The sequence below is a fragment of the Lynx rufus genome, unplaced genomic scaffold (assembly GCF_022079265.1).
Source record: "Lynx rufus isolate CCGP_SWC_20201006 ecotype Redwood Valley unplaced genomic scaffold, mLynRuf1.p SCAF_2, whole genome shotgun sequence".
NCBI lineage: Eukaryota > Metazoa > Chordata > Mammalia > Carnivora > Felidae > Lynx > Lynx rufus.
The window spans coordinates 95,346,122-95,373,586 of NW_025814834.1; the positions used below are offsets into that span (position 1 = coordinate 95,346,122).

The following is a 27,465-nucleotide window of genomic DNA, read 5'->3' on the forward strand; positions in this document are numbered from 1 at the left end:
GGGATTAGGGAATTGTCATTTAATGGTTACAGAATTTCAATCTGTGCTGACAGCTCAGAGCCTGGGCCTGCTTCAGATTCTGTGTTTCCCTCTCTCTCTGTCCCTCCACTGTTGGCACTCTCAGTCTCTCTCTCTCTCAAAAATAAATAAACGTTAAAAAAAATGAAAATTAAGAAAAAGGGTGCCTGGGTGGCTCAGTTGCTTCTGAGCATCTGACTCTTGATTTCGGCTCAGGTCATGATCTCATGGTTAGTGAAATGGAGCCCCGTGTCAGGCTCTGAAATGACAGCACGTAGCCTGCTTGGGATTCTCTCTCCCTCTCTCTCTCTCTCTCTGCCCCTCCCCCACTCTCAGGCTCTCACACTCTCTCACTCTCAAGATAAATAAGCTTAAAAAAAATTAGGTATGTATTTACTGACACAAAGGTGATCATGAAATGCTGAGAAGAATGTAGATCAGCATATGTATGGCAAAATCCAATTTATGAAAAAAATTCCCAAACTGAAAGCACAAAAATGCATATACATATAACAGACATACTCATAAAATACCCAGATGGACATATCCTGTATTTCCCGTATTAGTAAGTATGAGATGCTTTAGCCCCCTTGTTTTGTGTGTGTAGACATAGGAGGGATGGGAAGGACAGAATGGGAAAGGTGAAGCGGGAATAAAATTATAAGAATCATTAATAAATCTTTATATATCCTACAATTTCTAGTCTTGTAATTTAAATGTATTAGGAGCTCAAATGTATAAACACAAATAAAAATCCTACTATGACAAGTTTTAATAATAGAACTGTTTTATCAGATTACATATGCATATACTAAATACTAAATTTAAATATAAATGTGCCTTAGCATCACATTTTCCAACAGAAAAAGGTAGGACAATCACTCATTTTTATCTATTTTAACATACATTTTTCATCCTTGCTCCAATAAATACTGAAAATAATGACAAATAATTAACTAGTACCTGATATACCTATTATTTATCTTACAGAGGAAAATCATAAAAACATACCGTCAACTTTGAATGGTACCATTTAACATCTCTGACATGTAGAATTTCTTTCTTACTTTAGAAAGAAATATATTCAGAGCCTCTTCAAATAGTATAAAGAATATATTCATAAAATACTGGATCACCAAAAACACTAATGATAAGTAATAAAAAAATTTCTTGGGCATATTTAAATACCTAGCATATACAAAATACTTGAGAAAAAGGAGGTGATGAATAAACAGTTTCTTTTTTCACTTTTATCTTCCCAGAGATGCTTGGATACTGCAATCTTCATTTCTAATTTATATTCTATTCAGATTAATTCTGGTAAAATCTAGCAATTTTACACAGTATAGCTCCATTTCCTCCCCTCTTCCTCTGTGCAATATTGTCATATACATTACATGTTACATATATGTTATAAACCCAACAATGCAGTGTTACAATTATGGCTTAAACAATCTTATAGGGTTTTTAAAATTATTATTAAAAGAATATCCCTTTAGGGGGAGCCTGGGTGGCTCAGTCATTTAAGCATTTGACCTCAGCTCAGGTCATGATCTCACAGTTCATGAGTTTGAGCCCCATGTCGGGCCCTGTGCTGACAACTCAGAGCCTGGAGCCTGCTTTGGATTCTGTGTGTTTCTCTCTCTCTCTCTGCCCCTCTCCTACTTGTACTCTCTTTCTCAGAAATAACAAATGAATAAACTTTATTTAAAAAAAAAAAAAAAAGAATATCTCTTTTCATTTACTGGAGTATTTCCAATGCTCTTCATTCCTTCCTAGGGATCCAAGTTATCTATCACCTCTTTCCTTTAATACTGCCTATTAGGTAGGTCTCTTGCAATGAATTCTGTCTTTATGACAGTGTTGTTATTTCATCTTTTTTTTTTTTTTTATGATGGTTTTCCTAGATATAGAATTCTTGGCTGGTGTTTTTTTCTTTCAAAACTGAATGTATCACTGTGCTGCCCTCTGGTCTCCAATGTTTTCTCTGTAAACAGTATTGTTCTTTTGTACATAATGAGTCATTTTTGTCTTGCTTTCAAGATTCTCTTTGCTTTGGGCTTCAGCAAGTTGACGATAATGTGTCTAGATGTGGTTCCCTGTGTTTATCCCACTTGGAATTCATTGAGATTCCTGGGTCTATAAGTAAATGTTCTGTTTTGTTTTGTTTTGATTGAATCTAGGGAAGTTTTTGGCCATTATTTCTTTGAGTATTTTTTTTCCCTGTCCCTTCTCTTTATCTGGGACTCCTCTATTATTACAAGTATGCTTTGGAACACCTGACAATGACCCACAGATCTCTGAAGTTCTGTTCACTTTTCTCTAATCTTTTTTCTTTCTGTTCTTCAGATTAGATAATTTCCACTAATCTTTCAAATCCACCAACTCTTTCTTCTGCCATCTCAGACCTGCTTTTGAGCTCATCTGATGAAAGTTTATTTCAGTTATACTTTTCAACTCTAGGGTTTCCATTCGGTTCTTCATCAGTTTTTACTTATTGAGATTTCCTATTTTACTCATTGGTAGCATATTTTTAATTCTTTGAATGTGTTTACAACTGCTTTGAAGTTATTGCTAATCCAACATCCGGGCCCACTAAGAATAGTTTCTACTAACTTTTTTCCTACTTCCATACGGGTCACACTTTCTTGTATGGCCTTGTATATCTAGTAATTTGTGGTTAAAAACTACAATTAGATAATATATTGTAATAAAACCAAGTCCTGTTTAACTTTTTTGAAGGTTCTTTTTTGTATTTAGTAACGTGTCCAAATTTAAATTGTGCAATCTGTCTTTCCCAAGATGTTTAGCTACTGATGTCTCTATTCACTCATTTTATTCTTCTCCTGGCTCCCTAGGAGCTACAGACTGTCAATGTAGCTTAGTAGTAAGCTAGTAATTGGGCACAGAATATGCTCAAACACCTGAGACCGTTAGACTTTCACTTTCTGCTAACTGATCTGTTGGGGGAAAAGGGGCTGTATTTGAAGTTGCACCTAGTTCTCAAGTTTGGGCTCTCTTGCATCTCCCCTGCATGTTTGTAGTTTCCCTATCATATAGGGATGTGTGTGGGATGTATCCAAACTCTTCTATGGCTCTCATACATACAGTAGCTCCCTATTAAATTTCTGACTAATCCATCACTTGCTTTGAACCAGGACTGCAATCCTGGCCTAGTTCACATACAGGTTTTCCTCATCCACTCACTCAAGTCTGCTACTTTTAAGATGGCAGAGCCACAGGGTTTTTGCCCTCCACCTAGAATCAACTAACAGAACTGATGGTTCCATGACCAGCCTAGACTGGAAAGCCAGTTCTCACCAACACAGACTGAGAACAGGGCAGTAATAGGAATAGTCACAGGCAAAAGGGCCAGAAGATACACCCATCTTAACTGAAACTCTAGAAGTTTTTCAAAAATAAATGCTTCTCAATTTGTTGTCTGCCTTTGTGCAATCCAGTACTCTAAAATGGTTTCCAATTTCTTTTCTTTTCTTTTTTTTTTTCTGCAGAGGAGGAACTGCCAACTTATGTCATGTCACTGTTACCAGAAGTCTTCAGAACATTTTTGCTTTTGAAAGAATAAGAATATTTTATGGGTCCTTACAGCTATTCTAAAATACTGTTCTCTCAAAACTATCAGGTCCTTTTACACATACCTCTCTCTGTAGCCAATTAAAAAAATGCATTAAAATCACAATAAATATATTTTAAAAGCCATCATAATACTCAACTACACAACTTACAAGATTGTAGGCTATTTCTTTGTGTTGTTGCTGCTATTCCCTTAAAGTGTGGTCGAAGCTGAAGTTCGTCCAAACACTAGACTAGACAAAGGCAAAACCACAAAGACAAAATTTATCATGAATTAAACCCAGCTGTACTTTCAGTGTATTTTTCAAGCTCAGTAGAGCCTCTCAGGCATATAGCATTTATGCTCTCACTTTTTGTATTGTTCTCATATTGCTGCTGTAACAAATTACACAAAATCAGTGGCTTAAAACAAATTTATTATCTTACAGTTATATAGGTCAGAAGTCTGACAAAAGTCTCACCACACTAAAATCAACTTGTCAGCAAGACTGTGTTTTGGAAGCTCTAAAAGATAATTCATTCCTTATCCCTCCCAGTTTCTAGAGGCTCCCCTCATTCCTTAGAGCTCCTGGCTGCCTTCTCCAGATCCAGCAATACAGGCCAAGTTCTCATATTACACTACTCAGACACTGACTCTCTTCTGCCTTTTTTCCACTTTTAAGAACTCCCGTGATTTCACTGGGCCCACCCTGATGATCCAGGACATATCTCCCAACCTTGAAGTCAGATGATTAGCAATCCTAATTCCATCTGCTCCCTTGATCCCTTCTTGCCATGTAACCTATGAAAGTAGACATCTTTAGGATGTAGGGAGGTTCATTATCCTGCCTACCATTCCTTCTTATTAAAGAATTTAATAAGGAATTTACCTCTGCTCAGTAAAGACCTCATAAATTTACATTTAGGCATAAATGTCCCCTAGATTAACATCTTTATCATTTTCAGGGCTACTTATTTTATAAGGAGTAACAATAAAGGGAATAAACCTCTATTGATGGTTTCAGAAATCAGCCATTAGAAGATAAAGGACAAGTATATAAGGAGGTAGACAGAAGTATCCAAGAGACCACATCATTAAGATCAATTACCTTGACTAGACCACAAAAATTGATCATGGCCACATATCTTTTAAAAACCAGTTTTATAAAATACCCTTTAAAAAGTTAAACAGGCTTAGAGCTAATCTGGCAGGTGCTTGATATAAAAATTGAAACTGCAAGATTTCAAAGTACTAGACAAATAAACTATCAGAACTAAGCATTTGCCATAAATGCCAAAATTCTACTTTCTAAACTTTGATTTGAAAATGTAAGTTAATCTTATATTAGTTTTATCTCATTCTGACAGGGTCCACCTATGCTAACTGTATATGTACACAATGTATAAATATTTTCCATAAGTTTTCAAATTTTCAATGTCATTGTTTTAGTACTACCTTTAGTTTTTTAAAAAGGAAAATGTTTATAGGTGAATACTTCTGTGTATGTTATTCTTCAAGTGGTAAGAGAAGCATGATAAGTAAATAATAGTCTTGAAAACTGCAGAATTTTAAACAATTATAATTTTAAAATTCTATTTAAAAAAACAAGTATAAGAACATTATAAAATCTTAAGTTGTCATTATCAACGCTCTGCTGCTATACTTGCAGGTTTTAAATTCTTGATTTAAGCACTACCATCTCTACAAATGCTCTTGTTCTGACTTGAATGTCTTTTTAAACAACTTTACCTGGTTTATTCTGTCTATCAGGATTCAAGTGAGGTAGTACCTCTTCTGAAAACAATTTCCCAACATGACCTGGATTAAAAGGAGGCACCTCCTATGAGTTTGAATCAAGCCCAGTGCTGCCTTCCTTGACACCATTTATCAATAATGCTGCCACTGTTCCCTTATCTAGCCTCCTACTAATCCCAAAGTGTACTAAGCTAGGGATCATATTGTATCCTTCGTATCTCAGTATCTGGCTCACAGTAAATGTTTAAAAATAATGTTTGCTGGATTAGAAAAAATACATATCCCTTTAATACAGTTAATTTTCAAATAATTCTCAAAAGTTTGATTGCTGGCCTTCTAATCTTTACGAAAGATCAAATTTTTAAAAATGGAAGCAGTGTGGCACACTGGCAAGACACAGACCCTCCCCTTCCCCCCAAACACACCTAAATACCTTATAAAATATGACAATGTTTAAAATACAGAGCTGAACTGCAAGGTTGCCTGGGTGGCTCAGTCGGTTAAGCATCTGACTTCATCTCAGGTCATGATCTCGCCTTTCCCAAGTTTGAGCCTGTGAGCCCTGTGAGCCCTGAGTTGGGGGGCTCTGTGCTGAAAGCTCAGAGCCTGAAGCCTGCTTCAGATTCTGTGTCTGCCTCTCTCTCTCTCTGCCCCTTGCCCCCTTGCACTCTCCTCTCAAAAATAAACATTAAAAAAATTTTTTTTAATACATAGCTGGATTTCTTGTAAAAAGGATGACAGAAACAAAGTGGGAACTGAAAGGCAGAAGTAAGCACACAAGGTGATTCTGACAAAGCCCAGGGGATTACAAACTCTGGATTATAGACCCTAATAGCTAGGAACTGGGGATTGGGATTTTACAGGATAAGCCTTTTAGCTGCTAAAAGCCTGTTCGTATGACTCACAGAGATGTCTTCAAAACTGACCACGCTCTAACAGATTCAAGAAATTGAGGATTGTAGAAGAAAAGTCTGTGTACATCTGCGAATACCATGTATTTTATCCTAGTAGTGACAATGTGAATTATGTAACTCTGAGACTGATAAGGTATACCCAGTCCAGGGGAGGTAGTCTCGGGCATGCATCCAGGCTAGGCTATGTCTAAGAATACCCCAGCCTCATAACAAATATAAATAAAGTCTGGAAACTATAATTTCAGAAGCACATTACTCAGGTATTACCCTCCACTATATCCTTGTTTATAAAGCACTGGGAGTAGGAAGCTGCCTATCTTTTCAATGATGTCATCAATCTCTCCACAAACCATCTTCCTTCTATAACCTACAGATTTATTCAAGCACTGTATGTACATGACTTTCCATCAACCCAAGCAACACAGAGGTGGTAATGTTCTGAATGGCCCCTCAGGGATATGGGTGTATATATCAGGCAAGAAACTGGAACTGAGGCTTCTGCTTAAAGCTCAAACCCCAGAAGGGACCACTACTTCAATGAAATGAAAACTTCACGCCCAGAACGTTTGCATGGGAAATTCTACCCGACATTCAAAGATAACATCAATTTTACACAATCTCTTCCAGAAAGCAGAACAAAATACTTCCCAACTCATGTTATAAGGTCAGCGTTTCCCTGATATCAAGATAAAGTACAGTACTCCCTTATCAATGGGCAATACATGCCAAGACTTCCAGTAGATGCCTGAGACCACGGATAGTACCAAACTGTACATAGACTTTTTTTCCTATACACACATATCACAAATTTATAAATGAAGCACAGTAAGAGATCAGTAACAATAACTAATAATATAACAGAACAATTATACTGTAATAAAAGTTTTGTGAATGTTCTCTCTCTCTCTAAATATCTTATTGTACTCTCTCTTCTTGTGATGGGAGATGATAAAACGCTTACATGATGAGATCAAGTGAGATGAATGATACAGGCACTCTAACATAGTACTAGGCTGCTAATGACCTTCTGATACATCAGAAGATCATTTGCTTCTGGACTGCAGGTGACCTGAGGGAGCCGAAACCATGAAAAGCAAAACTGCAGGAGGATAGTGGGGGTACTACTGTATATGATAACTACAAACCAATATTCCTCATTAATACAGTCATTAAAGTCCTCAACAAAATAACAGCATATCAAATCCAGCAATACATATAAGCACAAATACAAATTATACCACAAAAAAGTGTGGTTTATCTTGGGAACATATAGTTAGATATCCAAAAATCAATGTAAAGAAACACCATATTAAAAATCTAAAGAAACAAATTATCGTATCAATTTAAGCAGAAAAAGCATTTGACAAAATTCAACATCCATTCATGACAAAAACTCAGCAAACTAGAAACAGAATTTTCTCAACCTGATAAAGAGCATCCACGAAAAATCTACAGCTAGCAGTACACTTAATGGTCAAGGACTAAATGTTTTCCCTCTGAGATCAGGAACAAGGCAAAAAAGTCCACTCTCACCACTCCTATTCAATATTTTAGTGGAAGTCTTAGCCAGTTTAAAAAAGCAAGACACAGGCAGCTCTTTCTGCCCATGGGTCCTGTCCCCATGCTTTAATAAAATCACCTTTTGCACTAAAAAAATAAAAAGGTGAATTATAAATAAAAAGGCAAGAAACAAAAGGGATTGTAAAGAAAGAAATAGAACTATACCTGTTTCACAGATGTGACTATTTACCTGGAAAACCAAAAAGACACTACAAAACTCCTCCTAGAACTAATAATTGGATTTCATAGTCATGGAATACAAAATGAATGCACAAAAATCATATTCCTATATACTAGCAACAAAGAGCTGGAAAGAAAAAATTTTTAAATACCGTAATGATAGCACCTAAGAAAAAAGAAAGCAATAATTATGTATAAATCTGATAAAACAAAGAGAAGGAGCTAAGATGGCAGAGTAGTAGGAGGATCCTATGCTTGCCTCTTCCCTTGAACACAGATAAATATCAAATCATTCTGTACAATCAATCTGAGGACAGAACAAAATGCACAACCAGAGAGAGACAAGAGGCAACATCATCAAAGTTAGGAGGAGCAGAGACATGTTTTGGGGGAGAACAGCACTATAGAGGGGGAGGGAGCCCTGGTCACAGAGAGAAGCAGGACAGGTGAGAGACAGAGAGGGAGAGAGAGAGGGAGGAAGGGACGGAGGGAGGGGTACACACAGGGGATCATACAAGGAAAACACTTCCTCAAAGCCACTGACTGGGAAAAGGAGAGGGGCTGATTACCATGAGTTTTTATAACCAGTGGAGCTCAAAGACTAGAGTTTTAGAAGTCTATGCCATGGCTGGTACTGAGCCCTGAGGGTGCGGCAGTGCTCCTGTGGAGAAGGAGGGCAGAGAGCCCAGGAACGGATCCCCTGGGAAGCAGTGGGAGAGATGGCTCCCCTTTCTTGGAGCACATCTGGAAGAGGTAGCATTGCTTCTCCAGAGACAAAAGAGCCAGCAGATACCATTACACTCCCCTACCCCTCTGCTCCTATGGAGAAGGAGGGCAGAGAGCCCGGGAGCAGATGACACGATCTAAGTTTCCCCTGGGAAGCACTGGGAGAGATATTTCCCCCTTTGTAGAGTACATCTGAGAGAGGTGGCATTGCCCCTCCAGAGACAGAAGAGCCAGCAGGTGCCATTATGCTCCCCTACCCCTCAGCATAGGTACAGAGACACTGGCTGAGGGTGGCTAATCTGGACAGCAGCTCTTTGCTGAACTTTACTCCAAACTCCACAGCCTTGTGCTTTTGTTGAACTGCCCCTCTGGGACAAACTTGCATCAGTCCCAGCATGGCAAAACCCTCCCCAGAGAACCAGCACAGGTCCTTGCCACAGCAATTCCCTAAAATCTGGAGTTTTAAAACTCAGCTGGCATGGCTAGGAAAAACATGTGTGCACCACCCTGCCAAGCAAGAAGATGGCTCAGAAACAGGGCGAAGGTAGCGATGTTGAGGGAAGCTTGGAACACACAAGGGGAGATTGCTTGCCATCTGGGTGGGCTTCCTGAATAGCAGTGAGCACGAACTCCGCTCTCAGGGATAAGGGAGAGGGCTGGCGCCATTTCTCACTCCTGGACCTCAGCATAAACTAACCTCAGTAAGCAGACAGTACCAACAGTGGCAGCACCTAAACTATTTACATCAAGACCCACTCCCCTGCACTCTACAGGTGCTGCTTTTCTTGGGCAAGTGTTCCTGAGAACCAGAGCAGTGACCCCTGCCCTCAGAAGACCAGCACAAACCTCCTGTATGTCTACTGACTACAGAGTTCTGTAAAACTTCAGCTCTAGTGGGAAAAGCATCAGGTCTCTTTTAACAAGCACAACAGAACATGCCTAGTTAAAACTTGCCATACTCTAGCCAAAGTCCAAGCACTCCCTACTGCATGCAAGGAGAAACTCTGCAGAGGACTGACCTAGGGAAAGAGCAGCCAAAACACTGCAGCACAGTGCACACAGCATACACCAGAGACACTTCCCTGAAATACCAGGCCCTGGACAGTATAAGACCTCTTCACAGAGCCATTACTCTCTGGAGCAAGAAACATAACAAGCTTTCCTAACACACAGAAGAAGACAGAGACCTAACACACAGAATATGGATACAGGGATCATGGCCAGGGATCTAATCAAAACAGATACAAGTAATATGCCTGATCCAGGATTTAAAACAATGTAAAGATACTAGCAGGGCTTGACAAAACATAGAAGACACCAGAGTTCTCAGAGATAAAAGACTTAAAAACTAGTCAGGCTGAAATGAAAAGTGCAATAATTGAGATTCAAAACCAACTAGATATAAGGACCACACGATGGAAGAAGCAGAGGAATGCATAAGTGATATAGAAGATAAAATTATGGAAATGAAGCTGAAAAGAAGAAAAGAAGATAAAATTATGGAAAATAATGAAGCTGAAAAGAAGAAAAATACCAGCATACAAATCCAGGAGGCACTGAGAACTCCCATCAACATCAATAAAAGCAGGCCAACATCAAGACATAGCATAAATCTGCAAAACCAGAGATAAAGAAAAAAGTCCTAAAAGCAGCAAGACAAAAGAAGTTCCTAACTTACAAGGAAAGTTTTTAAAAATAAGGTTAGCAACAGATCTCTCCACAGAAACTTGGCAGGCCAGTTACCCATGTGCTGAATGAGAAAAATATGCAGCCAAGAAAACTATCCAGCAAGGCAGCCATTCAGAACAGAAAGAGAGACAGAGAGTTTCGGATATAAACATAAACTAAAGGAGTTCATGACCACTAAATCAGCTCCACAAGGGAACTCTTTGGGGGTGCCGGGGTGGCTCAGGGAGTTAAGCGTCCAACTTTGGCTCTGGTGATGATCTCGCTGTTAGTGAGTTCAAGCTACACATTGGGCTCTGTGCTGAGAGCTCAGAGCCTGGAGCCTGCTTCGGATTCTGTGCCTCCTTCTCTCTCTCTCTGCCTCTCTCCTGCTCACACATGCACTCATGTGCTGCGCGCGCTCTCTCTCTCTCTCAAAAGTGAACATTAAAAAGAATTTTTACATAAAGGGAACTCTTTAAGTGGGAAAGACAGACCAAAAGCACCAAAGATTAGAAAAGAACACATAAAATCTCCAGAAACAACAACAAAACAATAAAATGGCACTAAATTCCTATCTATCAACAATCACTCTTAATATAAATGGACTAAATGCTCCAATCAAAAGACATAAGGTGTCAGAATGAATTAAAAAACAAGACCCATCTTTATGCTGCTTACAAGATACTCATTATAGACCTAAAGACACCTGCAGATTGAAAGTGAGGGGATGGAGAACCATTTATCATGTTAATGGACATCAAAAGAAAGCTGGAGTAGCCATACTTATATCAGACAAACTAGATTTATTTTTAAAAATTTTAAGTTTTTTTAATGTTTATTTTGGAGAGACCAAGTGAGACAGAGCATGAACAGGGGAGGGGCAGAGAGAAAGGGAGACACAGAATCCGAAGCAGGTTCCAGGCTCTGAGCTGTCAGCACAGAGCCCAACACGGGGCTCGAACCCACAAACTGAGATCATGACCTCAGCTGAAGTCAGATGCTTAACCGACTGAGTCACCCAGGCACCCCAGACAAACTAGATTTTAAACCAAAGACTACAGCAAGGGGTGAAGAAAGGCACAATATCATAATAAAGGGGTCTACCCAACAAGATCTAACAACTGTAAATGTTTATGTCCCCAACCTGACAGCACCCAAATATATAAAACAATAAATAACAAACATACAGGAACTCATTGATAATAATAAAATAAGAGTAGGGAACTTTAACACCTCACTTACATCAGTGGACAGATCATCTAAGCAGAAGATCAACAAGGAAACAATGGCTTTGAATGACACACGGGTCCAGATGGACTTAACAGACATATTCAAAAATTTCACCCTAAAGCAACAGACTACACATTCTTTTTGAGTGCACAAGGGACATTCTCCAGAACAGATCACACACCAGGTCACAAATCAGGTCTCAACCAGTACAAAAAGACTGAGATTATGCCATGCATGTTTTCCAACTACAGCACTGTGAAACTTGAAATCAACCACAAGAATATTTGGAAAGACCACAAATACATGGAGGTTAAAGAATGCCTTACTAAAGAAAGAATGGGTTAACCAGGAAATCAAAGAATAAAAAAAAAAACAAAACAAACAAACATGGAAACACAATAATGAAAACACGATGGTCCAAAACCTTTGAGACTCAGCAAAAGCAGTAATAAGAGGAAAGTATACAGCAATACAGGTCTACTTCAAGAAACAAGCAAGATCTCAAATATGCAACCTAACCTTACTCCTAAAGGAGCTAGAAAAAGAAAAACAAATGAAGCCTAAAGCCAGCAGAATAAAGAAAATAATAAAGAGGGGCGCCTGGGTGGCGCAGTCGGTTAAGCGTCCGACTTCAGCCAGGTCACGATCTCGCGGTCCGTGAGTTCGAGCCCCGCGTCGGGCTCTGGGCTGATGGCTGGGAGCCTGGAGCCTGTTTCCGATTCTGTGTCTCCCTCTCTCTCTGCCCCTCCCCCGTTCATGCTCTGTCTCTCTCTGTCCTAAAAATAAATAAAAACGTTGAAAAAAATTAAAAAAAAAAAAAGAAAATAATAAAGAATAGAGCAGAAATAAATGTCATAGAAACAAAACAAATCAAACAAAAGAAAACAAAAACTGTACAACAGATCAAAGAAACCAGGAGCTGGTTCTCTGAAAGAATAAAATTGATAAAAACCCTGAGTCATATTTATCAAAAACAAAGAGAAAGGACCCCAATAAATAAAATCACAAATAAGAAAGAAGAGATCACAACCAACACTACAGAAATACAAACAATTATTAGAAAATATTATGAAAAATTATATGTCAATGAACAGGGCAATTTTCAAGAAATGGATAAATTCCTAGAAATATAGAACCTCCCAAAACTGAAATAGGAAGAAATAGAAAACCTGAACAGACTCATAATCAGCAGAGAATTTGAATTAGTAATCAAAAATCTCCCAACAAAGAAAACTCCAGGGCCAGATGGCTTCCGAAGGAATTCTACCAAACATTTAAAAAAGAGTTAGTACCTATTCTCAAACTGTTCCAACAATAGAAATGGAAGAAAAACTTTCCATCTCATTCTGAGGCCAACATTACCTTGATTCCAAAACCAGACAAAGACCCCACTAAAAAAGAGAATTACAGGCCAATATCCCTGATGAACATGGATGCAAAAATTCTAAACAAAATATTAGCAAATTGAGTCCAACAGTACATTAAAAAATCATTCACCACGATCAAGTGGGATTTCTTCCTGGGCTGCAAAGGTAGTTCAATATTCACAAATCAATCAACATGCTATACCACATTAATAAAAAAAAAAGGGTAAGAACCATAAATCCTCTCAACAGATGCAGAAAAACCCATTTGTTAAAGTACAGCATCCATTCTTAATAAAAACCCTCAACAAAGTTAAGGATAAAGGGAACACACTTCAACATCATAAGGGCCATATACAAAAAACCCACAGCTAATATAATCCTCAATGGGGAAAACTGGAGAATTTTTTCCTCTACGGTCAAGTACAAGACAGGGATGCCTATTCTCACCATTGTTAGTTAATAAATTACTGGAAGTCCTAGTCTCAACAGTCAGGTAACACAAAGAAATCAAAAGCATCCAAATTGGCAAGGAAGAAGTCAATCTTTCATTATTTGCAGATGACATAATACTCTGTAGAAAACCCCAAAGACTCCCACCAAAAATTGCTAGAACTGATACACGAATTTAGTAAAGTTGCAGGATACAAAATCAACGTACAGAAATCTGTTGCATTTCTAAACACTAATAATGAAGCAGCAGTAAGAGAAATCACAGAATTGATCCCATATACAACTGCACCAAAAACCGGAAGATACCTAGGAATAAACCTAACCAAAGAGGTAAAGATGTGTACTCTGAAAGCCATACAACACTTATGGAAGAAACTGAAAATGACGCAAAGAAATGGTAAAACATTCCATGCTAATGGATTAGAAGAACAAATACTCTTGAAATGTCTTTGCTATCCAAAGCAATCTACACATTGAATGCAATCCCTACCAAAACACCAACATTTTTCACAGCACTAAAACAAACAATCCTAAAATTTGTCCAGAACCACAAAAGACCCTAAATGGCCAAAGCAATCTTGAGAAAGAAAAGCAAAGCTGGAAGCTTCACAATTCCAAACTTCAAGTTACATGACCAAGCTGTAGTGATCAAGACAGTATGGTACTGGCAGAAAAACAGATACATAGATCAAAGAATGGAATAGAAAATCCAGAAATGGATTTGGATTTCCCAAAACTATATGTCAACAAATCTTCGACAAAGCAGGAAAGAATATTCAGCGGAAAAAAGACAGTCTCTTCAACAAACGGTGTTGGGAAAACTGGACAACAACACGCAAAAGAATGAAACTGGACCACTTTCTTATACTATACCCAAAAATTATTCCAAAAGGGATGAAAGACCTAAATGTAAGATAGAAGAACATCAAAATCCTAGAGAACACAGGCAGCAACCTCTCTGACATCAGCCGTGGCAACTTTACTTAGATACGTCTCCTGAAGAAAGGCAAACAAAAGCAAAAATGAACTACTGGGACTTCATCAAGATAAAAGCTTCTTCACACCAAAGGAAACAATCAACAAAACTAAAAGGCAACCTTTGAACTGGAAGAAGGTATTTGCCAATGACATACCCAATAAAGGGTTAGTATCCAAAATCTAAAAAGAACTTATCAAACCCAACACCCAAAAAACAAATAACCCAGTGAATAAATGGGCAAAAGACATGAAAAGACACTTTTCCAAAGAGGACATCCAGATAGCTAACAGACATATGACAAAATGCTCAACATCACTCATCATCAGAGAAATACAAATCAAAACCACAATGAGATACCACCTCATACCTGTCAGAATGGCTAAAATGAACAACTCAGACAACAGATGTTGGCAAGGATGCAGAGAAAGAGGAACCCCTTTGGCACTGCTGGTAGGAATGCAAACTGGTGCAGCCACTCTGGAGAACAGTATGGAGGCTCCTCAAAAAATAAAAAATAGAACTACCCTCCGACCCAGCAATTGTACTACCAGGTATTTATCCAAAGGATACAGGAGTGCTGATTCGAAGGGGCACATGCAGTCCAATATTTACAGTAGCACCACTGACAATAGCCAAATTATGAAAGGAGCCCAAATGTCCATCAACTGATAAATGGATAAAGATGATGTGGTTATGTATGTATGTACACATACATACACACATACACACTGGAATATTACTCGGTGGTCTAAAAGAATTAGGGGTGCCTGGATGGCTTATTCGGTTAATTGTACGACTTCAGCTCAGGTCATGATCTCACAGTGCATAGGTTCAAGCCCCACATCAGGCTCTGTGCTAACAGCTCAGAGCCTGGAGCCTGCTTCAGAATTTATGTCTCCCTCTCGCTCTCTGACCCTCCCCCAGTCATGCTCTGTCTCCCTTCCCTCCCTCCCTCATTCAAAAATGAGTAAGTTAAAAAAAAATTTTTTTAAAGAATGAAATCTTACCATTTGCAACAACATGGATGGAACTAGAATGTAAGAATGTATTATGCTAAGCAAAGTAAGCCAGTCAGAGAAAGTCAAACATCATGATTTCACTCATATGTGGAATTTAAGAAACAAAACATAAACATAGGGGAAGGGAAGCAAAAATAAGATAAAAACAGAGAGAGACACAAACCATAAGAGACTCTTAAATACAGAGAACTCAGGGTTGCTGGTGGGGTGTTGGGTGGGGGGATGGGCTAAATGGGTGATGGACATTAAGGAGGGCACTTCCACATTAATGAGCACTGGGTGTTGGGATGTGCACTGGGTATTATATGTAAGTGATAAATCAGTAAATTCTATTCCTGAAATCATTATTATATGTTAACTAACTTGGATTTAAATAAAAAAAAAAAGAAAAGAAATGGGCAGAAGACATGAGTAGACAATTTGCCAAAGAAGACATACAGATGGCTAACAGACATGTGAAAATATTCTCAACATCACTCATATCAGGGAAATACTAATGAAAAATTACAATGAGGCATCACCTCACACATGTCTAAATGACTAAAATTAACAACAAAGAAAACAACAGATGTTGGTGAGGATGTGGAAAAAGGAGGACCTTCTCACACTGCTGGTGGAAATGTGAACTAGTACAGCCACTCTGAAAAACAATATGGCGGCTCCTCAAAAAGTTAAAAATAGAACCTACCCTACAATCCAGCAATTGAACTACCAGGTGTTTACCCAAAGGATACAAAAATACTGATTTGAAGAGACACATGCACCTCAATGTTTATAGCAGCATTATCAACAAAAGCTAAATTATGGAAAGAACCCAAATTTCCATCAACTGATAAATGGATAAAGATGTGGGAGATATAGATATATATAGATATAGATACATACACACACACACGCACACACACACACAGGAATATTACTCAGCCATCATTAAGAATGAAATCTTACCACTTGCAAAGACTTGCATGGAGCTAGGGTGTATAATGCTAAGCGAAGTAAGTCAGGGAAAGACAAATACCATATGATTTTACTCATATGCAGAATTTAAGAAACAAAACAGATGAACATAAGGGGAAAAAAAGAGGCAAACCATAAACTAGACTCTTAACCATAGATAACTGCTGGAGGGGAGGTGGGCTAGATGGGTGATGGGTATTAAGGAGAGCACCTGTGATGAGTACTGGGTGTTGTATGTTACTGATTAATCGTTAAATTCTACTCCTGAAACTACTGTTACAACATATGTTAATTAACTGGAATTTAAATAAAAACTTGGGGGAAAAAATCTAACAAAACATACAGGATCTATATGCTGAAAACAGTAAGACACTGATGAAAGAAATCAAAGAAGACCTAAATAACTGGAGAGACTATGTTCATCAAATGAAAGAGTCAGCATAGCAGAGATATCAGCTTTCCCTAAACTGTCTAAAGATTTAAGGCAATTACAATAAAAATTCCAGCAGAACTTTTTGTAGATATAGATAAACCAATTCTAAAACGTAAATGGAAAAGCAAAGGAGCTAGAAAAGCCAAAACAACTTTGCAAAGGAGGAATAAAGTTGTAAAGTCACACTAATTTCAAGACTTATAACAATAAAACTAGAGATCTAGAGCATCCAGACATACACCCACATAAATACGGCCAAATGGTATTTGACAAAGCTGCAAAAGTCAGTCAATAGAGAAAGGAAGCTCTTTTCAACAAATGATATTGGAACAAATGAACATTCATTTGCAAAAAAGGAACCCTGACCTAAACCTCATACCTTACACAAAAATTAACTTGAAATCGGTAACAGATATACATACAAACTGTAAAAGTTTTAGAATAAAACACAGGATTAGCTACATGGTAAAGTTAACATCACTAGCGATTAAGTCATATTGATAGCATGTCCTTCTGATACGATGTGATGAAAATGGCAATTCACCTCTGTGGTATTCTTTCCAAAATCCCACAACCCAAGTATAACCATAACAAAAAGAGACACACCCAAACTGAAGGACATTTAACAAAATACCTGACCCAAACTCCTTAAATCTGTAAACAAGATAAAAATTAAGGAAATACAGATGTTTTCAAAGACCAGAGACTAAACAAACTAAGGAGACATGATGACTAAATGCCTGGATCCTAAAACAACTTCAGTGGAAAAACTAGTTAAATGAAGTTTAACTAATAACAAGGGAGCAATGTTAGTTTCTCAGTTCTGACACACGTATCATGGTGATATAAGCTATTAACAGTAAGGGAAACTGGTTGAAGGTATAGCAGATCAGTCTGTACTATCTTTGCAACTTTCTGTAAATTGAAAAAAATCAAAATTGTTTTGAAGTTTTCTTTGTTTTTGTTTTTGTTTTGTTTTGTTTTTTAAGTAGCAGAAACCTCTGTACCCTGGGGCAAAGAGTTCTTAAACACAGCATGAAACATGACCCATAAAGTAAAATACTGATAAACTGATAGGACAATACATCTATTAGAATACATCTAAAATAAAAAATACTGACATTGAGTGTTGATGAAGATGTAGAGCAACTAAAACTCTCATACATTGCTGGTGGGAATGCAGAATTGTTCAGTCCCTCGGGAAATCAGTTTGGCCATTTCTGTTTTTCCTTTTTTTTAATTTTTTATTTTAATTACAGTATAGTTAACATACAATGTTATACTAGTTTCAGGTGTATACTGATTCAACAATCAGTTGAGCATGTCACCCAGTGCTCATCATGACAAAAGCACTCCTGAATCCCCATTACCTATTTCATCCATCCTCCCACCCATCTCTGGTAACCATTGGTTTGTTCTCTATAATCAAGCATCTGTTTTTCGGTTTTTCTGTTTTTTTTCCCCTTTGCTCATTTGTTTTGTTTCTTAAATTCCATGAGTGAAATCATATGGTATTTGTCTTTCTTATTTCACTTAGCATTATATCCTCTCTCTCTCCATCTATGTTGTTGCAAATGGCAAGGTTTCATTCTTTTTTATGGTTGAATAATACCAGTGTCTGTGTGCACCACACACACCATATCTTCTTTATCCGTTCTTCTATCAATGGACACTTGGGCTGCTTTCATATCTTAGCTATTGTAAATAATGCCGTTATAAACATAAGGGTGCATGTATCCATCCCTTTGAATTAGTGTTTCTATTTTTAGGGGGTAAATACCCAATAGTGTGATTACTGGATTGTAGGGTAGTTCCATTTTTAACCTTTTGAGGAACCCCCTACTGTACTCCACAGTGGCTGAACCAGTTTACATCCCCATCAAAAGTGCAAGAGGATTCCTTATTTCTCCATATCCTCACCAACACTTCCTGTTTCTTGTGTTTTTGACGTTAGACATTCGGACAGGCATGAGATGATATTCTCATTGTAGTTTTGATTTACATTTCCTTGATGATGAGTATCTTTTCATGTGTCTGTTGGTTACCTGGGTATCTTTGGAGAAATGTCTGTTCATGTCTGCACATTTTTTAATTAGGATATTTATTTTTTGGTGTTGAGTTGTACCAGCTTTTTATATATTTTTTATACTAATCTTTATCAAATATGTCATTTGCAAATATCATCTCCCATTCTGAGTGTTTCCTTTTAGTTTTGTTGGCTGTTTCCTTCACAGTGCAGAAGCTTTTTATTTTGATGCAGTCCCAATAGTATATTTTGGCCACTTCTTATAAAGTTAAAAATATGCACCTACCATATGACTAGCAATCTCACCCTAGGCATTTATCCCAGTGAACTAAAAATGTACTTTTATACAAAAATCTGTTCACAAATATTTATAACTGCTCTATTCATAAATGCCTAAACCTAGAGGTGCCTGGGTGGCTCAAACATCTGACTCTTGATTTCAGCTCAGGTCATGATCTCACAGTTCGTGAGATCGGGCCCCACACTGGGATCTGTGCTGACAGCACGAAGCTTGCTTGGGATTCTCTCTCTCCCTCTCTCTCTGCCCCTCCCCTGCTCACAAACTCTTTCTCTCTCTCTCTCTCTCTCTCAAAAATAAACTTTAAAAATAATAAATATAAATGCCCAAACCTAAAAACAACCCTAATGTCATTCAAGGAGTGAATGAATAAACAAACCAGTATATATCCAGACAACAGAATACTGCTCAGCAATAAAAAGGAACAAACTATTGATACAGAATTACTTCAAAGGATCTCAAAAGCATTATGTTGAGTAAAAGAAACTAGTCTCAAATAGTTACTACATAATTCCATCTCTATGACATTCTTAAAAGGAAAAAACTATCAAAACTAAAAATATATCAGTGATTGCAGGAAATTATAATGGACAAGAAGAGTTTTTTGGGAAGTTACAGAAATGTTCTATATTCTGATTGTGGCGGTAGTTTTAAGAAACCTATACATAGGAACATGTGTGTGACTGGGTTGGTTAAGCATCTAATTTAGTTTGGGCTCAGGTCATGATCTCATAGTTCATGAGATCAAGCCCCATGTCAGGCTCTGTGCTGACACTGCCCTGTCTCTCTCTCTGTCTCTCTGCCCCTTCCCTGCTTGTGCTGTCCCTATCTCTCTCAAAATAAATAAATACACATTTAAAACAAACAAAACCCTATACATATGTGTTGAAGTTCAATGAACTATTCATCAAAAAAAAGTTAATTTAACTATATACTAATTTTAACTAAAAATTTTTTAAAGTAAATGTAAAGGTTAAAAAAACTAACAAGAGATTTTCATTAATATATAAAAAGAAATAGATCACTAACATGTACTGCATTAATACATAGAAAGGTTTCACTCACTCATTCAATAATTATTTTTAAACTATAAACTATGTGTCAAACACAATTTTAGGAAATAAATATTAAACAGTTGATCAGAATGAATATATTTTGCCTATGGAATGGACATGAATTGGGGGGGACCAGTTGTCAAACTGTATGGGTTATACAGTGCTCCCTCAAAATACGTGTCTATCTAGAAGCAAAAAAAAAAAAAAGGTTGAACAGAGATTTTATAACAGCATTCAAATTTTGATAAACACATTATGTACCACTATCTTACTAAATCATCACAATTATTCTTAAAGGTACATATTTTTTATTACTCTGTCTTTACGAACATAGAAACCAACTCAGAAAAATTGCCCAAAACTGAAAATAAGTACTTGAGCTAGAAATTCAACATAAGTATGTCTAATTCACTGTCTGCCCAAACAGGAGGTGTTCAATTAATGGTAAATGAGGTGAATGAGAGAGTACATGCAAAATCATGTTCTATGACATCATGCTGCCTTCCAGTCTTTTGCCATTTTAAATGTATATATTCACATTTTAAAACATCCGAAGAGAATCTGGATTGATTACATTAAATGGCAATTTATTAAATTCCTCTTATACTTGTTTAAATTCAGTTTTTAAAAGTTCACACTAAAATGACAGGCATATTTATGAAACAATATCCAGTTTATTTGCATTTGCAATTAGTTTTCTTTTTTTTTAAGCAAGCTACATAGTCTACTTGCTATAGTAATCACACTGAAATGAAGAAAAAAAGAAGCAAAGAAATTATCATTTTCCCCTTTATTGAAATTCTTCAATAAAAAATCAAGAGACCAACTCATACCAACAGACAAACATAAAACCAGTATATAAATGTATTTTACCTAGGTGTCCTTTCTTGACCATACACTCATACTTGAGACATTTTGGTAGTGGTATGCTTCAATACCACCCCTACCAAAATGAGATAAAGACCTTGTAAGTGTGATGTACCTCTTATATTAATCCATCACATTTATAATTTAGATATGATGAGTTATGATGTTATCATGTAACTGAGATCAACATTTTATTTCAATTTAATTTCCAACAATACACATTAAGTTTTCTACAGTAAGTAAATGTCATCAGAATTATAGTTAGGCTCTACCCTAGATAATGAAACAAACTGCAGAAAAGAATAAATAGCAGGCCTGTGACTACTATCCCTAGAATGGCCTGCTTGCAAGGCTGACCTTTGGCAGGCACCTAGGAATTTGGATTTGGAGAAGGTTCTCAAAAAACTCTTCAATAAGAGTTACTGTGCTTAAACTACACAATGTGGTTTATGTTGAACACCAGCTTTTCTTCTGGGAATCTGAAATTTTGTTATGTACCGGTCAGAAGGTGCCAGCCCCCAAATACAAACCCTGAGAGCTGAGCCGCTAACAACCTTCGTTGGTAGATGTTTCATATGTGTTGTTACAACTTATTGTTAAGGGAATTTAAGTATATCCTGAGTAACTCCATTAGGAAAGGATTCAAACACTTCCTCCAACTTTGCCTCAGGCACCTTTTCTCTAGATTGATATTGTTAGCATAATAAATCATAGTAAGTGTAACCTCGGGCTGAGTTCTATTCATCCTCCTGACAAATCACTGAACCTGGGGGAGGTCTTGGGGTCTCCCAACACACATACTAAAAGTTACCTGAGTAAAATGTATACCTACCATCTTACCAGGCAATGTGCTCTCGGAGGAAAGTCATTATTCATACACAACAAATCTTGCATAGACTGTGGAATAACATCTACAAAAACATTTCATAATGAAAAAATTAGTATGTTCATTCTAAGGCAAAATTTTGTAACATGATTTAAAAAAATCGTATTACGTAACGCGTCTTGCTAGTCCATATAGTTATGCAATTGCTTAAAGATTTATACCTAGGGCTATCTCTAAGATTTGGGGTGAAAAAGATGTCCTTCTCATGGGGGCCTGGGTGGCTCAGTTGGTTAAGCATCCGACTTCAGCTCAGGTCATGATCTCATGGTTTATGAGTTTGAGCCCTGCATTGGATTCTGCTGATAGCTCAGAGCCTGGAGCCTGCTTTGGTTTCTGTGTCTCCCTCCCTCTCTCTGACCTTCCCTGACTCGCGCTCTGTTTTTCCTCTAAAAAATGAATAAACATTAAAAAATATATATATAATAATGATATCTCTCTCTCAATGTCTTTTATTTCTAAAAAGCCAGCTTCTAAGTATTGTTCCCATGTTTATAATATTTTCCTTTCTTCTATGTCATGACTCAAACAGTTCCTCAGCCTTACTAGAAAGCCATGTTTTATCTCTTCTTCTTGGTCTGCCCTTGTCTCTACTTTTCTTCAAAACTACTTACAGTCCTGTCACTTCCTTACCACCTCTTATGGCCAGCCTTTGCTGGCCTCTGGCCATCTTAAGTGTTCTTATAAAACCATTAACCAGGTTCCCACTTATAACCCATGTATCTTTAAGCACTTGTAGTTTATAATAAGATACTGATGTATATCATCCTTATTTATTTATAAATGCATAATAAACTCAAAGCATAAAAAATATTTATAACATTTCCTTTGTTGTATAGTCATAATTCCTTAGCAAATTTATGTTTACTTACCTTTTAAAAAAGAGTATATAGGAGAACACTAATGACTTGATGCTTTAACTAAAGCCAACAAACTATCCAACAAAATAAACTATCAGTGCTCAAATCTTCTGACCTCTGATAATATAGTTTTAAATGTGTATCTCCAAATTAAATGAATTGATGGTTTACTTGTAACTTCTACCACTAGGTACAGCTTCAATCACAACCAAATTCAAACTGCATCATACATCTATACATATGTACATACACATACATACAACAATAATGACTTAACTAAAATCCATTCATCTTCTCTCAGACCACAGTTCATCTCAGAAACACTGATTCTGAGGCTCCTGGGTATCTCAATCGCTTGATTTCGGCTCAGGTCATGATCTCATGGGTTGTGAGACCGAGTCTGATGTTGGGCTCTGCACTGACAGCATGGAGCCTACTTGGGATTTTCTCTCTCCCTTTCTCTCTACCCTTCCCCATCCCACACTCTCTCTCTGTTCCTCTCTCTCAAAACAAATAAACATTAAAAAAAAAAACACCCAAAAAACACTGATTCTAAGCCTCCTTATTTTAACAGCTTCTTCTTGATGTTCCTCAAATTAATAGCACTTAAGATTTCTCTCCCTTTAACAGTTTGCTTCATTAATGAGCAAAATGTTGGAACTGGAACTTTCTGGGCTATTATCAGACTTCCCACCAGCTGCATATATTTCCCTCTTCCCCTTCCTCCTCAAGTACACTTATTCATATTCTGGTTTAATTACTTTACTGTATAAATTGTCTTAATTATGTGTATATATAGTCAGTGTGATCTGCCCTAGTTTACAAATCTGAATGCAGATGCTATCTACTTGTTTTGTTTCTAAGAATGCCAATAATAAAGGTAATATAATTTTATTCCTATACAAGAAAAGGCACAAATATTTCAGGCCTATACTTACAAATAATATCTGTATTGACCAGAAAACCTTTTTTTTCTTAATTTATTTTTTTCAGTTGAAGTATAATTGACATATAACATTATCTTAGTTTCATGTGTATGACATAACAACTTGATAACTGTATACACTGCAAAATGATCATCATAAATCTAGTCAACATCTGTCACCAGTTAAAAAACATTTTCTTGTCAAAGAATTTTTAAGATTTACTCTCTGAGTAACTTTCAAATACGCAATACAGTACTATTAACTATAGTTGCCATGCTATACATTAATTACATTCCTAGGACTTACTTATAACCACGAGTGTACCTTTTGACCCTCTTCATCCATATTGCCCACCCCCCCCCCCCACCTCCATCTCTGGGAACCACCAATCTGTTCTCTTTAACTATGAGGTTGGTGAGTTCTGTTTTTGTTCTTGTTTTTGTTTTTTAGATTCTACATGTAAGAGAGATCATATAATAAATGTCTTTCTCTGTCTGACTTATTTCACTTAGCATGATGCCTTCAATTGCCCTGAGAAATTTAAACACACATTCTGTGTATTTATTTTTTGAGTGAGTTAAGAAGGGCATCTGACTGAAAGCTGCAAAATTAATACTGTTTTAACACCTTGCTCACTCACTATTATATACCACTCTATCTCAGGACAGAGATTTTGGATGATTTGACCTATGAACTACAAGCACCATTTACGGAGATTTGAGCAATGTGACCTACTACCAACCATAAGCACTATTTACTGAGTACCTAGCACGGGTGAGGTCCTGATATAGGTGCTCATATACACTATCTCATTAAACCTTTCCATTAATCTGCTGGGTGGTATTACTTTGTTTTTCAAGTGAGATAATTCAGACTTGGAAAGGTCAAGTAACTAGTAAGAAGAAAAGCCAGAATTTTAATCCACTTGATCTGACAAATTATGGGTATATCCAAAACACTATCCTGACAAATGAGTAATTTTTTTTTAATATTTATTTATTTTTGAGAGAGACAGAGACAGAATGCGAATGGGTTGGGGCAGACAGAGAGGGAGGCACAGAATCCAAAGCAGGCTCCAGGCTTCAAGCTGTAAGCACAGAGCCTGACATGGGGCTTGAACTCATGACCTGTGAGAACATGACCTGAGCCGAAGTCGGGCGCTCAACCAACTGAGCCATCCAGGTGCCCCAGAGTAATTTTATTCTTAAATCCTTCAAATCCAGGTTTAATTCTCCATTACACCTTCTCTGATCTCTCTCAATTAGACCTGACCACATCTCCTCTAAACTTCAGCAGAAGTTTAAAGAACTTTATCTGTGCTCTGGGACTGAACTTACCACTTTGTACCTCCTACTGTTGTGACTTATTTATAAACCTCATCTCCCCTACTGGAACGTAAATTTCTTATAACTGTGGATTCAACTGAGCTTAGCAAAGTACCTAGAACATGTTAGGCACTCAATAAATATTTGCTAATCTAATTAACTTTGAAATGAATGATGCTATAAAAATTCCTCTAAAAAGATCATACTCTGAAAATAAAACAAAAAAGATCATACTCTGTTTCAGATGTGGTGAAACAACTCTGCATAGGTAAAACAACTCCAGAGATACTACTTTATATATATATATTTTTAAGTTTATATATTTATCTTGAATGAGAGAGCGAGAAGGGGAGGGGCAGAGAGAGAGGGGGAGAGAATCACAAGCAGGCTCTGCACTGCCAGTGCAGAGCCCCACACAGGGCTTGAACCCACGAACCGTGAGATCATAACCTGAGCTGAAATCCAGAGTCATATGCTTAACCAAATGAGCCACCCAGGCGCCCACAGAGGACAGTACTTAATGAAGAGAACTAAATTCATAATTCAAAATTATAATCACTCTTACAGTCATTAGTTTAAAAATAACTAGTAACACAGGACACCTGGGTGGCTCAGTTGGGTTAAATGCCTGACTCCTGATTTTGGGGCAGGTCATAATCTCATGGTTCATGGGATCGAGCACTACATTGGGCTCTGCAATGACAGCACAGAGCTTGCTTGGGATTCTCTCTCTCCCCCTCTCTCTGCCCCACCCCTACACGCTCACACTCTCTCTCTCTTAAAATAAACAAACATTAATAAAACAAACTAAAATAAAATAAAATAAAGATAATTAGTAACAACTTACCTTCCAATACTTCATCCTTTCCTTCTTTGTCAGTGGAGTCTTGTACGAGATAATGATGAGTGACTGAGAACTTGAAATCAGCGAAGGAAATTTCATCTGATTTCTCTTCCCATGTGCCAGAAGTAAATACACCCTATATTTAACAATGGAAAAACACCCATTTTTAAAAAGAAAATTCCCTTAGAATATCAACTATCAAGTGACATGCAAAATTAAAATTTTGAAATAAAATATACAGTAAATTCCATGCCTCTAACATACAAAAAAAAAATTCCTACCATTAGCAGAATCTGGTTACATTTAGCTAAAAATGATTAAATTTTATCAATTTTAAAATTTAGAAAAAATACAAGGCAATAAAATATACTTTTATTCTAAAAATCTCAAATCCAATAACATCACTATATAGTGCACCGCATTATTAGACATCAGAAATAGCTTAATAAAAAAGCAGTTTGTAGACTCAATTTAAGTGACATGACATTTGTAGCACTTATTTAACATGTTTTTGCAAGCATCTTTATCAAGCTTTGGTATTCAAATATTTTCATTTCAACTGCAACTCCTTGACTGGAAAACATTTTAATTAAAAGTCCCAAAGAGTCCCCTCACTTATGCAACATAATCATAAAAAAGAATTTTCCCCATGGGCCCTGAATCACCCTTAGTTATTCTTTCCACTGGAGAGGTATATAGTCATTACAACATAGCACCACTATGAGGCAGAAAATACCAACCCAGCAATTTGCCAACCACAGACAGTCCCAAATTAGATACAAAATATGTAAGGAATGATTTTGTTCATTACTGAATTTTTATAAAAAGTGTTTTCACAACCATACCTTATGTATAATACTCAAGTGTTTTATATTTGTTGCTGGCAAAGTATTCATAATTCTGAATTGAGTTAAATCGTATTTTAAATGTCTTAAAGGTATCTTATTATGTAAATATATTAAATAGCAATCTTTTTATATTAAGAGAAAAATCACTTGTATGATACATATCAGAAACTATACTTTTTATATGTTAAGTTTCTCTAAAGTGTGGTTAACCTGTATTAAATTAAGACATCTATGGCTGATACCAAAATTCTCAAACTGTAATAAGCATTATAATGATATATGTAAGAATATGGTGTACTATGAGGAACGCCCACTATAACGCAGTTAAGTCTAAACGTACAGACAAGGAAGAAGCCCAGGAAACGAGAGGTAAGCCTATTTGTTAAGCTTGCAAAAAAGGTGAAACATTCTTTTTAAATGATATAAAGAAACATTATCTGACCCTACTCTGGATTCTGGGTACCACTGGAAACCTTATGAACAGCCAGTTCAAGAAGGATTTGGTTGTATTCATTAAAGAGGAGGTATTTAGGTTCTGTCCCAAATAAACTTTTTAAGATAATTAGTTCAATTGAAAAACAACATTCTAACCTGCCTCCTTCATTTCCATTATGATACAGTCCTTTAATAACAAATTTCAGTATGGTGTATATTTATGATTACACTCAGAAATGACAACTTTAGTCCAATGTTAATCTAGTGA

The 27,465-nt window shown here is 36.9% G+C and overlaps 1 protein-coding gene across 3 annotated transcripts in view; it reads right to left on the reverse strand.

Moving 5' to 3' along the window:
* RAB3GAP1 (RAB3 GTPase activating protein catalytic subunit 1) overlaps nucleotides 1-27,465 on the reverse strand; it is a 111,770-nt gene that overhangs the window by 63,417 nt on the left and 20,888 nt on the right. For all 3 annotated transcript variants that reach the window (XR_006962592.1, XM_047082178.1, XM_047082179.1), the window contains 2 exons: nucleotides 25,918-26,050; nucleotides 21,909-21,987 (listed from right to left, as the gene is read on the reverse strand). Coding sequence is in view for 2 of the 3 variants with exons in the window: in XM_047082178.1 (XP_046938134.1) it covers nucleotides 21,909-21,987; nucleotides 25,918-26,050 (212 nt within the window). In the remaining variant the exon portion in view is untranslated. The remainder of the gene's footprint in view (nucleotides 1-21,908; nucleotides 21,988-25,917; nucleotides 26,051-27,465) is intronic.